At 33.6% G+C, this 15,012-nt stretch overlaps 1 protein-coding gene across 1 annotated transcript in view; it reads left to right on the forward strand.

Annotated features, from left to right (window-relative positions):
• IL1RAPL1 (interleukin 1 receptor accessory protein like 1) overlaps window positions 1-15,012 on the forward strand; it is a 583,023-nt gene that overhangs the window by 323,421 nt on the left and 244,590 nt on the right. Inside the window, exons 3-4 of the mRNA XM_041399893.1 lie at window positions 1,160-1,346; window positions 2,399-2,552. Coding sequence (XP_041255827.1) covers window positions 1,160-1,346; window positions 2,399-2,552 — 341 coding nt within the window. The remainder of the gene's footprint in view (window positions 1-1,159; window positions 1,347-2,398; window positions 2,553-15,012) is intronic.

Raw genomic sequence — 15,012 nt, forward strand, 5'->3', positions numbered from 1 at the left:
ATGGAGAAATTACATAATTTATATAATTAATGAACAAATATTCTTTAAAAAGTGAGTGATTTTCAATTGCATGTACAGGTAAGAATGGGAATTGGCTCTTTACCAGCTTAAATGCAGCAAAAGTGATCCATATTCAGTGTATCCTATCTTTGACTTGCATAAGATATTTGGTTTTGTTTTTGTTTTTTTTTTTACCTTATTTGCTTTATACAAATTCTCAAACATGGTAACAAATTATACTTACTTCTTCATTATGAGGAAATAATTTTGTGTTTGCTTTCCGTACAAGTCCATGAATTAGCTAAGGGTCATTCTGTTCAAAAATTTACATTTCTAAGACTATTCTCTAATTTGATAGCTACTTACAAGGCTTCATTATCTGTAGAAAATTGGACTCCAGAAGTTTTTGAATTAAGTTTTCTTATTCTTTATCCCAAAGTCTTTCTTTCCCTTCTTATTGATGAGAAAAGCAAACAGATATCAAGAAATTGATTTTTGAGAGATTCTACCATGTCTGATACACACAAGTCCATTATAAATAAGCAATCAGCTCATAGAGGATGAGAATGGTGATAAGGAGGTGAATGTTTCCTCAGTGCTCTCTGCAGGATCTTTTGTCAGCAGGCCAGGGGTAAAATGCATTTACAGAACAGTAGGAGAGAAATCTTACACCATCACAGTGTGCTCCCGGGGAGTATTCAACTTTACTCACTCATTTGCTCCCCACCTGGAAACTCAAATGAAAAAAAAAAAAAATCATTTCAAGCAATTTTGTATTTTTGCCTGATTGAATCACACAGTGGAATGTGGGAAGGCAGAAGAAGTTCCCTAGTCTCTGCCTGCCTTGCTTATCAACGCCCAGAAGAAGATGTAGCAAGAAGTTTCAGGAGAAAACACAAGCTCATGAAGTCTGTAGGTAATGCAGAATGTTTTGTCCTGGGAGTATGGGCATTGAAGGCTAGGGTCAACAAACAGGCAGTGCCTTAGATTGAAACATCCTTCATTCTAAATTAATCACAAGATTTGTTTTAATTAATGTCTGTAAAATGCTGCCACTTCCATTTTAAGGCATACTCAGCAGTGATGAATATGTGGCTCTTGATATGTTGCTTAAGTTCAAATTTATTAGACTTTTCTTTCTATTTTTATTGCATTACAGAAACTCAACTTACTGTATGAAAGTGTCCATTTCGCTGACAGTGGGTGAAAATGACACTGGACTCTGCTACAATTCAAAGATGAAATATTTTGAAAAAGCTGAACTTAGCAAAAGCAAGGAAATCTCATGTCCTGAAATTGAGGATTTTTTGTTTCCATTTAGGGAGCCTGAAATTCTGTGGTATAAGGTAAGGAATGCAAGAGATTTATACCTTCAAATGTACATTATGCAATGTTCTTATGATTCTCTTGATTTAAGTGTGTTATGAAGCTTGGGTTGTTTTTAATTTTGTCAAGAAAAGACAACAGAAACAATGGTAGACAAGAATTAACTAACTGAGAAATTCAAATGTTTCCTTTAGTAAACTGTATGAGAAGTCTATGTATGCTTTACCTGAATAAACAGCTTAATTTTGCAGCATAAAATTCAGCAAATACTACCAAAATTTCCGTTTCTACATATATATTAAAGTTATATTTGCAAATATAATTTCATTGCTTTTATCAATAACTTTATTTCAATATTGTGTTATGTTTTCTAGATCATTACTTAAGGGCCAAGTTCTTGCAAATAGTGTTGTCAAATTAATTATGGTATACAAGACTGTGCTACCTAAATATTAAAATGTTGTGGCCTGGAAAGATAATGTCCAAATTAACAGATAGAATATCTAAGATAGAAGTGTAGCCAACTATTTTGGTATTCTCATCTTGGATTTTGTGTCTTTAATAAAATATGTTTTAAGATTAAGAATACGTCTTTTCTAGGTACAGAGATTGTTTTTGAAAGAGATATATAGCATCCTTATTTTTTCTCATTCTCACTTTCTGTTTCTCTACATTTTTTAATTATAATATTTTTTAAAAATTGAATTTAAAAAAAAATTATTCCCTGCAACCTGAGCTGCTGGCAATATAAAAGTCATAGATTGCAAACATATGTGTAATGCTAAATAAGTAAATTAAATACAAGCAACTCAGTAAACCAATGTCAAAAAAAAAAAAAACACCAAAGGAATCAACTCCCTTTTCTAGCCAGAGGCATAAATATCAAATTAGGTGATACAGTTAGTTTTAACCAACATCTAAATAGGTTGGATTTTTACAAATTTAGTTTATATACATTTATATCTAGCCTGGTCTCTTGCCTAGACACCTTCACTTTGGGCAGCATTGTCCACAGTGGTCCATTTTAAGTGTAAGAACACAATCCCTTAAGTTTTGTATTCTCTTTAAACAGGAATGCAAGTCAAAGACATGGAGATCAAGTATTGTGTTTAAAAAGGACACTCTTGTCATTCGGGAAGTTAGAGAGGATGACATTGGAAATTACACATGTGAGCTAAAATATGGATTCTTTGTTGTCAGAAGAACTACGGAGTTGACAGTTACAGGTAATTACAGTCTCTTTCTATCTCTTATATTTAGGAAAAAAAACCCCAGTGAACATTGCAGTTCAAGTTGTGTGACTTTGAGTGATACCATTTGCACACATCTTTGCTGTGTACCCAGGTATGAATGGTTGATTGGTTGATTCATTAAAACTGTCCTGAATGCTTCACGGTGGTATCTGTAATACCTTGGCAAGTCTGAGTTTTGTTCTCTTCCAAAAGCCTGTGGGCAGCCTTTTTTGGTTTTTTTTTTTTTTTTTTAAGTGGAAAAAGTGGTCCAGGTGAAGGAGCAGGTAAGTTCAGAAAGCATGTCCTCTTACAGAAAAAAAAAATGCCTATCATATTTTGTCATGATTAAATTACTTGGGACATAAAAATACCTGTAGCAATAACTCCTTGGTACAAGCTCTGATTGTCTTTGGACATGAGAACAGCTATGGCCACAACCCAAGAGTAGTAGCTCTGTCCCAGTGAGTACATTTCAAGTCTTGAGCACTGCATGATGAGGGACAGGTGCATTTTTCCTTTGTTATTCTCTCCCCACTTTCTCTAGATTATAGTTCAAGAACTTCCTGATCTCAATCATCATGCACTGTGGTTACAAATTTATCTATTTTTCATTAGTCTGATTATTTTTTTAATCCATTTAATCTTGACTTCAAAAACATTTTGAAGTATTAAGTTCCACATAGTAATTATGTGACAAGAATAAACTCTATAATTCAGCAAACAGCAATTGCATAAGATGTATTTAATATAACCTGCTTTTAAAACTACCACATCAATATTTAAAATCCATTAAGAATGAAAACAAAATATATATTGTAATAGTAGCGTCCACAGCAGCAGTAAAATGTGAGGAATGGTCTACTGAATTTTCAACTCCTCACTAGACCTCTAACCTCCATTTTACAATTATGTAAAGCACATAGCTGAACATACATGTAAGGTAAAAAATGGGCTTTTACAATTATAGGATTACAATGGTAGGCAGGGTGCATCATGATCTACATAATGCTGTATAATTACACAATGCATTTCCTAAAAGAAGGCAGAATGAGGATTTTTCTGGCAAATTAGAAGTGAACTAGATCCATATGGTTGACAAATAAGCTGGTATGTATAAGTTCTTGCACCTTCAAAATATCTAGTAAACCAAGAAAAATCTTTCATAATAATTATGTGGGTTGTTCTTGATCCTTTTTTTGTATCCAATATATAAATCTGAGGCACAGCAGCAACTAGTAACACACTTATGTTAAGCATTAGGTTGAATTGCAACAGTTTTCTTTAATGGTGAAAAGTTTCTTTTCTCATTCACTGTATCCCATTTTCCCTCTACATTAACAGAAATTATGGTCAGTTAGGGAATGCAATTTTCTCCTGTTGGATGTGCCTGGAAATCATATTGTTTATGTTGTTTTGGGAGATTCAAGTAATCAATCATATTTATTTAAACTCAATAGCAAGGATCTCTTTGTTGTTGTACAATATTGATTTATTTGGTCAATACAGATAGGCAATTACTGTCAAGTGATTAACCTCACAATAAACATCCACATTGTCTGTTTGATTGACTCTGATATAAAGAAAGTAGAGTAAGATTCTTCAAGTGTATGATTTATACCAGAATAATGTCAATTATATTTTGAAATATTTGATACCTGGATTTCAAAAATGTGTTTACTGCATCTTTAAGTGATCCCTTCTGTCCTTTTGATTGGTGCTCCACTGCACAGCAGTACTTCAACAAGCTCAGACTGACAGAAAAGAAAAAGAAGAAAAGCATTGGAACCAGATTCATGTTACTATTTGTAGGAATAGTTTTAAAATGTAATTCATCACTTGTAGTGTAGGTAGGAGTTCAGTATTTAATGTTTAACTAGACAAAGACAGAAAAAGACTTGGCTGATTTTGATGTGCTAAAAATGAATGAATTCACAGGGAGGGAACTATTCAATTTCCACCTCTGCAAACCCCAGCAGATTTAAGGACAACCTCCAAATTAGTAAATTCCTTTAGTAGTACAGTGGGTCTTCATGTAATCTTTATAATATTATGTGAATAAACAGAATAAGCAGATAGATTACTCATAATACCAATTTTTTTACACCTATTCCTCACCACCTCTTCTTTCCCGGCAGCTGTGGACAGTCACCACTCAAGGATTCCCTTCCTTTACCTACACAATGAATTTTTCAGAATTGCTGTCTCATTTAGGGAAACCTGATGGTCTTACAGACCATTAACTATGGATGCAATTATAAACATGTTCTTTTCAATATTGGTGTGGTATATTCCTGTTATAACCTTCGTGCTTCACACCTTAAATAACTGTGTGCTTCATAATGAAACATGGAATGGCTGGTATTCTGATTTATTATTAAAGTTGAAAAATAAGAAGGGAATCCACACATTTAGAAAAAAGATCAAACTCACTTAATAGGCAGTATCTATCTCATCCAAGCATAGCAGTTAAAAACCCCTAAGCCATGGAAAAATATAATTTCCTTTCTGTTTAAAAAATGAGAAAAAAAATTCCCCCTTCTTAGCTTAAATTATAAGCACTCAATGTCACCTTGGGTACACCTTTAAAGTATACCTTTAGAGTAATAACTATTTCATGGCTTACTTTTTTGTTTGTTGTTTTGGGGTTTTTATGTGTTTTTTTTTTTTTTCTTTGATCTTAATGGAAACTTTTTGAAACTTTTGAAGATCTATATCTCACACTGAAGAAATATAAGTGATTTGAATAAATTTCTTTGTTGTTCTGAGATGGCACCTAGAAATTCCCTGTTTTGCAAAACAAAAACTATATTCTGATTATTTTAGCTTGTAAGTAATAAAAATATTCACATAAAAAACATAATTGGTAGTTTTTTTTGGGTTTTGGTTATGCAGTTATACATTCTACATTGTCCTGCAATGTACAAAGTCATTTGTAGGCTTTTATAGTTCAGATTAGCAGGTTTTCTTTTATGTGTGGAATTTTAATTAAGGCATTCCTGCTGTCTCTGACATAATTAATTAAGAATGTTTTTTAGTCTTGGGAAAGAATCCTATTAGAAAAGTACAGTGTTAATTTAGTCATAGTGCACAACATGGGTCAAAAATTCTTTCCTTCAGTGTTTTATTTTATTTAAATATTAGGTTTAACAATTTTTTTTTTTTAAATTTATAGTACTAAGACATTTGCAAACCCTTTCTGCTTTTGAAGGGTTTTCTTCAGGTCTAATGAAGTCCAGCCTGTGTCAGAGAGAATATACCCATCCCCACTGCAATAACATATACAGTGAACATCTTGAACATCATAAAGCAAACAAACCCCATCAGCCTTGCAGATGGAACTTTACTTATTCTGTTTAAGTATTAAATATTAGAATAATTTTTCCATTCTGTCAGAAGCAAGAAAATGTTATTCCTTGCAGATGGGATCGGAGCTAATCAGTAGGTTCTTATTCCTGAAGCCTTTCCTCAGAGATTCCCTTTGTTTTCTTTATTCAATGATTAGACCCTGAGAAGTTCCCTTAGAAACAGCTCCAGCTGGAATGAGCACAGTTTTAGATTTACAGATGTTTACAATCAAGCTATAGGAATAATAAATTGTCAGAGTAATTTTCTTTATTATTTAAATTCAGCCTGCTTGGTGTAACAAATTACTCTTTTATGTCTTCAACCCATTACTTTTTTCATCTTTAGGTTTTTTTAGACAATAAAAAAAGGAATGCATTTTTTCTCATTCAGTTATGCTGTAGTCAACTCTTAGTGCTGTTTAAAGTTTGGTTATATCGAATAAGCTTTATCTCTTTTGCTTTCTGACAGATTTAGTCCTCTAGCATAATGGGAAATCTTAAATGACCACATGTATGTATGTATTTTTAGAGCTGAAAAGATTTTATATACAGCTAGCCACCATATATTGTGAACAAAAAACAAAAAAAATCCTGAAAGAGGACACACATGCACACATACTTTGAAGGTTATAGCCTGCTTTAAGTGGTCTGTATTTTAACTGTGTAAGACAAAATGTTCTCCATTTTTTCCCCAAAAAAGTTGGCTTCAATTTCTTCCAGGTGTGTGGCTCTTTCACATTCAATACATCAGAATGCAGAGAGGTGCTGCCACAAGTATGTTCCTCTTTATTTTTAGCAGCTGCTAGGTGAGAAAAGTGTTAAAGAACAAAAAGAGTTGTTTTCCAAGCATTTAGAGATTTAGCACAGACTCTGCTTGTTTTCTGAAGTTAATGACTGGTATGAACCATATTGAATGTACCCAGTGACTACTTGATTCAGCCGATCCTAATAATTATCAGAGCTGATGTTCATTCTTTTGTTCATCATTAATTTAATTCAATTCCAGAACATACTCAGATAGAAGTTCTATTTACCATTATTCTGTGCAAAGACTAATAAAATATAAAGCAAACAATAGACTCATTATGAAAGCAGCATGTTCAAAATACTAACCTAGCATTTTAAAATGCATAAAATCCTGTAAGTTTAACACAATTGTAGCTGAAGAGTGGGATGATTTTTTGTTTTGTAAATTAGAAATTAGTGATTTTCTTTTATAGTGCAATCATTTTAATGCACCTGAAAACAAGGGTCTAAATTAATTTCCTGTGTGTATTTGAGTAATAATAATCAAAACATTATGTCGATGTTTGATAAAATGTTCTCTATAAATGCTTATTTAACATATTTATTGTAAATGGGTTTAGAGGGTCATTCAAAACCAGCCTTATATGAAGGCAGCAATGAGCAATGCTTTATTTATTTTACTTCAGAGGAAGTGAAGATGATGTAATGTATTCTATAAATTGAAATTGATGAATTAGAAAACCAGCTTCAGCATTTTGACAAAGAGATGCAAAAATTAAAGGTAGAAAAAATTCCAGACCTTCATCCTTGCTGCTGGTGACCTTTTGACATTTCTTCCTTTGTCATATGCTGCTCACAAAGACCAGTTTTAATTATTAGAGATGGTTCTTATCGTAGTTAGGGTAGAGAGAAGATCCTCTAGAAGGTAATTCAAAGAAGTAGGCAAAGCAGGGTGGTCAGATGAATAAAGACCTGATGAATAATTTGTTCCCTTTGGGTGATGTGTTTATGTGCTCATCATTCTGGACAAGGTCCTATTTCATGCACAGGATGCTGCTCTCTTTCTGTTATTTATCAAAAGTCCTCCAAAATGTGGCCACTAGTAGTTGATGATGCAGTCATGACTTCTGCTGGAGTCCTGTACTCCCTGTGGACCATACAGTGACAGTAAAAGTTAGGGGGATGTTTCAATAATTGTTAAGAAATAGTAGAAGTCTTAATCCATATTCACAGTGAAGATTTCCACTTAAATTAACAAATTAGATATTATGCAAGAGCTGCATTACTGTGCATACTGCTGTTAAATTTACAACATTTTTGCTTATTTCTAAGTATTATTACACACTTAGAAATAAGCAAAGTATGTCTTTTTAAATTTATACTATTTTTTTTCCTGAAGATTTTTTTTCCATTTTGGCTTTGTGTGTAATGCTAAAGACTACTGTAAAATAATAAGTCCAAACAAATTTGGTTTTCTACATCATAAAAGGAAAAAAATAGGGAAATGACATTTCCAAAACGGAAGTTTGTTTGTGTGAGTCAATTTCCTTTTCTTCATGAATGGTAGGAGAATACTAAAATAAAAACAATGTGAATGGATGTTGCTACCAGGATCATTGTTTCAGTTTAGTGTAGTGAGGTTGTTAAGATGAACTAAATTCTACAGAGAAAAAGAATTTGCAGACAAAAGTTTATCACAAAAATGTGCTAGTGACTACTAAAGACATAGAAGACTTATAAATGTGTAGTTCAATAATATCTCACAAAATTAAGTAAATCTGTTGTTAAGGCACCCAAGATGCTTGTTAAACAACCTTTTGAAAAGTACATAAATTACACTGAGTGTTAACATTTCACGTTATTGCTATGGAATCAGCAGACTTCGTTTTACTTTTACATTCCCCTAGAGTATGTTAAATCCACCAATACTGTCCTAACTGAGCCTTTGTCATTTCCAAGGCTTTTCTTATACTGCTTTAGATAATTTTTACATACAGTGGAATCTTCCAGGATCGTACTTTAATAAACCAGAGTATAAAATGTACCAGTATAACAGCATAAGGACCTTGTGTTGCCCACATCCCAAAAACAACCTGTACACATTCTTAAAAACAGTCTACACACAATAATGACTGAATATTTAGGATTAAAATGGGGACGATTTTTCCAATGCTTTCAGTGTCTTTCAAATGGCTTAGGCAAGTTCTAAACTCAGAGCTACTAAGCAAAATTATATTGGCAATGCATATGTTCAGAGAGAAATTCCAGACAATACATGTACCTGAAATCATTACAATTGTTTTTAGAAGAAGAAAATTTTTGTTTACAGAAGGAAAGGAAAGAAGCCTCATTTTAACTGCAGCAATATCACATGGGGAAATGCGTGTTAACAGAATAGTACCCTAAAAGTATTAGAATTAGAACTTATCTTTTCTCAATTAGAATGTGTCTAATATATGTTCCTCTATATTAAAAGAGTAACTTCTCTTAAAGAGTATTGACATCCTCAGAAATATTGCCATCTCCCAATGACCAACCTGCCAAGGAAAAAAAGGGCTTTTTTATTCATGTTGCTGTCTCATAGTATTAATAAATTACCCAAAATATTATAGTATATGAACAATAGAAAAACAGTGCATATCAAATTTGAAAAACAAGTTTTACTTAGAATTATATTATTACAAGTGTGAATCAAGAGTGAAATCTTAGTTTCTCTGAGACTGGTGTCCATTTGCCCATTGACTTAAAGAGTCAATATTTCATCTTTTGACCTTCTGGTTTTGAAAGATCAAAACTGATGTTAATTTTAAAAATTGAAGTAATTTTTTAAAAAATCCAGCTCTGCAAATCATCCTGATATTTTATTGCTTATTCTGTCATGCAATTTCTTTCAATTCATGAAGTAAACAATTTTATAAATGTAATTTAAATATTCTTTCACCATGATTTAGTAACAGGCAAAATGCATGGTAGCTGCATAGTGACCCTCTAAAACAGGCTGAACAAGAGATTAATTTATTTTTTTACCATAATAAAAAGGAAAAGCCTGCCCATCTATTTCGACATGACTATAAAGTACAGATTTTCATCCTGAATGTCTAGTTCTGGAACTATAGTTCCTCCCAGTGTACTTACTTTGGTAATCAGTTTGTTTCAGTCCTTACTGGAATAAATTTAAGTGAAACACCTACTGACTTACTGGAAAAAATAGAACTAAAATTCAGCAGACAAGAAAACTACCTCTAGGGTACTTGATCTGAAAAGTTTAAAAATTAAAGATATGTTAAAGGGAATATAAATTACTATGTCAAAATTGTGTAATAATTTAACTTCTGATGCTTTACTTTTCTATGTGAGAGCTTGATATAGGAAAAAAACTTCACCAGCTTGTTTTTGTTTTTTTTGTTTGTTTGTTTGTTTGTTTTTGTTTTTGTTTTTGTTTTTTTGTGTGTGTGAACGTGGAGTGACACAATAATTGTTTGAATATGAAAAAGAAATTTGAAACAGCAATGACATTTTGCCATTTCTATAATGCACTTTTTCCTCTTGCTTTGGAATATTATATTCACACCCAGAACTGGATTAATTTAAAAATATTAGATATAAATTCAATTTACACTCTGCCTGAAGGGCAGAATGTTTGGGTCACTTGGGCCAACAAGACAGGACAAGATTCATTCTGTTTATCATTAGCTACTCCCTCCAATCCATTTCGTACCTGTTTGATTGGAGTTCCTTTAAACCAAATGAGAGAATTTGGGCCTTGGACAACAAGCAAAATATATCTTGATCACCCTTTAGGTGCTCAAGCAGTTCAAATGACTCAAGGATTGAATGTTACAACTGACTAAGGAGTGATATAAATCAGTGAATTTCCTCCACATTCTTTAAACAAAGTGAAGATGGAAGAACTAGAGTAGAAAGATGCCTGTGAGTTTTCTCCCTTTCTAAATCATTCTGTTTCACCTCACTGCATTCTTCCCATGTTCAACAAAAGGATTATATTTCTCCAGACACTCAATATGACAACGAACATTTCCAACCCTTAACAAGCCCTTTGTGGAGCTACTAGTCCCACAGCATAATTTTACTCAAGTTGTGGAAGGTTTATTTATGGTGGATACATGACCTGTTGTGTGCTTTTTTTATCCCTAGAGGTAAGACTCCTCTCACCTAAGCTTAATATTTATACCCACTGGCATATGAGCTGGCTGCTCCTCCTGGCAATTCCATGGTGTGACTGATATCCTCTTTATGCCAATGCGTGGAGCATCAAATGAGCTGAGCTTTACAGAATTCCACTTCCATCCCTTAACTGTCCAAGAGCTTTAGTTGACAAACTTAAATGTAGATTTATAATACAGGCATCTAAATCACATGAATCCTACTTTAAGGTTTCACGGTTGTTATGGTTATAACCTTTGGAAATGGCAAGCTGGCTCTACACTATATTTTCTTGTTATAAAATAAGTGTAAAATTTCATGTCAGCTTTTCAAAGCAGACAAGTACAAATCTGTAGTGTAAATATTATTTGTTTTTTAAACAAGATGTATACCTGGGGAAAAAAAAAAGTGCAAGCTTTTGGATGTACAAGGCTGTCTTTAAATCTCAGGGGCTTAATATAGCAGTTGGTGTAATAAAATATATTGCTTGTACCTTGATATGTCTGAAGTAACATTACTGTTATTATTTTTCATGATATTTAAGTTTTCTTAGGTTGGAATCATAGCATGCATTTCTTTAAGCTAGCTGCAGTGTGCAAAATAAGTATAGGGTTTTTATTAAAATATTTCTGTTTTGATTAATTTTGTCAGTTAGAATAAACTGTTCTGCATGGTGTTACTCATGTAACACTGAGTTTCCCCTTTTCATTTTGTGCTTTATTTGAATATGATGATTGTGACTACAAGAAAACTGGAAGCTTTCCTTTTATACTTCACTCTTCTCAATTCAACACAAACTAAATATAAAGAAAAACGAGTCCTCTTTGAAAACAAAGGTTTTGCTTTGAGAGCTGCAGTAAACAGAATAAATGTTTTATTATAAGGCAGGTGGGTTACGATGCTTCAGTGTAGAGATGGTAAATTTATTTTAAGCTCCTATTTCTGTTCAGTACTTACACATATCTTCTAACAGGACATTTTTAGTGTTGCTATCAATAGTCTCTAATGCCCAGCTGAGTAAGGAACTGCGGAGAGAGGTGATTTTTGTTTTCTTGTCATATAGCTCTGCCAGGAAACGTTGTCTCTTCCATGCACAGTCAAGTGGGAAGTGCAACTTGCCATGAACATCTGGTTCCTCCAGAGCTTTGAGCCTGGCACTAGAGCTCAAGCACCATCTGCCTCATGGCTGGACCTGTTCTAACATGAGCTGGTTAGACCCTCTGACTCTTTGCGTTTTCACTGAAAGGTTCCTGTCTTTGTGAGTTGCAGTTAGTAATTGCCTCTCAGTTTGTGATTTCGGTGGCCCAAGCCATTCTCTCTCAAATCCTCTTTGCCCAGCCTGCCCCATGAACGCACAAACCAGCCACGCATTTTGGGTCTTGGTGTCACATCTAAGAGCTGCAGCAGCAGGAGGTAACTTTGAGGGGCCACACTGCCTCCCCACAAACACTGCTCTGGTTGTTCCTGCCCTCCAGCAATCCAGCCATCTGCCCACCCCATCCTGGGCAGAACTCGGGTAGCGGCAGCAGAAGAGCCAAATCTTGGGAAGAAAGGCAGCACAAAAATAATCCCCTGAGAGGGAGGGAGCAGGGAGCACTGCTCCTGTGGGGCCAAAGCGAGCACCTTCCCAGCTGGCCACAGCCTCCAGTCCTGCAGCCACCCCTCCATGCAGCAGCAGAGCCTTGCTGGCATCCTGTTTTGAATTTTTAGGTGTTTTGTTCCTTGAAAACAATTCCATTGTTTTTTTGGAATTTTTGAGCTAGCATTCAGAATTCAAAAAGTCACTCATGAATAACGAGGCAAAGGGCAAAAAATGTGTTGTGATAAGCTCATTTAAATAGAAATAGGCTCATTCTTTTGTGTGGGTTGCATATGCTTTTTTATTCTTTTAATTTAATATCTAGATTTTTATGAGTAAATTCAGTTTTCTGAGGAGCTACTGTGACACCACCAGGAAAAACGAAAAATTAAGGCTAGGTGAACTGTTTGTCATTTTTGTACAGCTAGCTCTGTCTAGACTTTTGCTTACATTTGAGCAGTGACAGTTTATTAGGATGAATGAGAGGGCAGGAATAGAGATTTAGGAAGTAAAGACACTTGCAAAATGTGGATAATGTGATATTTAGTAGAGATTATGTGATCACAAGAGGAAAAGCATTTATTATTTTTCCTATTCTCATCCACAAATAAAAAGCTATACACTTAATAAGAAATAGTCCTATGCAGCTATTTCTCTTACTAACAGAAGCTCCAAAAACTGAATAAAAATGCTTGAAAGATCTATTCTGGCTTTTGAAAAGTCAAGGACATTTCAAAATGCTTTTGCATGTATTCTGTAATGTCTTATTCTAATATATTATAAATGGTAGTTGGCAGATTACATCTCATATTTTCAAAAGCTAATGTCTGTACTGTTCTGCTGTAGATGTCTTCTTGTCTATGTGGTTCAAGAACATCTTTGTGATCTGTCAGAGTCGTTTTGATATGCACATAAAGCTGAGAGAACAAGGATTTATAAACTCCACTCGAAAGACATACAGGTAGAAGTGCCTGCTAGGGGGTGGACAGAAAGCATAAAGCGCTGAAGTGTCTTACTTTAGACTATAGCATAAATAAATTTAAATAAAATATTATAAATGCAAGTTCAAGGTCCTGTTTTTACTTAATAGTTCCATAAGTCACATGATAACTGTCAGTGTTGTTTTTTTATAACCTGTCCTTTGAAAACAGCAGTTCTTAATAATGCTACTTTATTAAAAAAGAAAACCAGTCCAAACAAGATGAATTATGGGAGGGTTGGGCCTTACAGACCAAATTAAAAGACTTTCATGACTTGAAAATTTTCTTTCCATTTTTGAATGTATGGCAAAGTCACTCTTCTAAGAAAACATGAGCTGATCTGGTTCCCTTATTAAACTGAGTGCTTCAGTGTATCAAAGGTCATAAAACTTGCATTAACTTGATTAAAAATACTATACAGAGTCAACAGAAAAATGACAAATTTACTTTTGGAATCTTAAAAGGATTTTGTGGGCAGAAAGAAGAGGTTTTTTTAATAAGTTAATTGTTGCAGAATGCATAACTACATGTGTGAAAGGTCCTTGTAGCTCCTGCTCATGTATATTATGGAAGAGGAAATAAAATTAGTAGAGTAAGAAATGCAATTCTGATTCAAAAACTGAATTGGAAATGGTCTTAATTCTTAATTAAGAATTCTTCTTAATTCTTGTTTGTTTATGGCAATTGATGACATCTAGTTCAATTAACTGAACAACTGTTAAATTTTCAGGATGTGAATTGTACCTTCAAGATGCATAGAAAAGGGTATTTATTCTTTTAGAGGTCTTTTAGCATTGTCAGCAAGTTAGGATGGAAAAAAATTATTTTCTGCCATTTCAGCCATTAAAAGAGGAGCTAACCCAGTGCTAAACCTGTAGTCTGTAAGGGATTTTGAGAAAAGAAAAAAATAATTTCTACTGGATTGGTGGGCTGTTTTGTTAAAAATTTGAAAGAGAGTGAAAAGTGTATTAATCCACAGCTAAGAGACATTTGGTGATTTTTTACATATTTTAATAAAAGCAATAGTCACAATACTATTAAGATCAGTTTTACCTCTTGTACTTTTAATTATAAATATTTAAGTGTTTTAGTTAAACACATACACACAACCATTCATTAAATTTGAATGGAATTTGCTGACTGCCAGTCAACAGAAAGAAATCTCTTATCAGAGGAGAGGAGAGGAGAGGAAAACAAAAGTTGCTTTTGTGTTTTTTGTTTGTTTGTTTTGTGAGGAAAAAAAAAATAACAGTTTTAGAACTGCTTAGCTCCATGTGACCTTTACCAAATTTTGAGTAACACATTGTTTAAGGAATATATGGAACTTTCTGCCCTGGAAGGAAAATACACTTTTTGCAAGAGAAAGATGATTTAAAATCCTGCTATGTTTTTAGGAAGTTCTTTTATGAAATGAGAGGCAGACTTTTAATTTCTATAGTAATACACCAACTCCTTTTCCTAAATTAGCTGTGAATTCAAGGCAGCAGAATAGCTGTGGATAGAGCAATTATTTAAGACAAAAATATATTTCTTTCTACTGTGCACTGGGAGCCTGGGAAGACTGCAACACATTTGTGGTGTACAGAAGAAAATGAATATGCAAATATACAAGGAGTAAGGGGCTTCCACCAGTAGAGATA

The sequence above is a fragment of the Onychostruthus taczanowskii genome, unplaced genomic scaffold (assembly GCF_017590055.1).
Source record: "Onychostruthus taczanowskii isolate IOZ18803 unplaced genomic scaffold, ASM1759005v1 scaffold17, whole genome shotgun sequence".
In the NCBI taxonomy this organism is placed as follows: Eukaryota; Metazoa; Chordata; class Aves; order Passeriformes; family Passeridae; genus Onychostruthus; species Onychostruthus taczanowskii.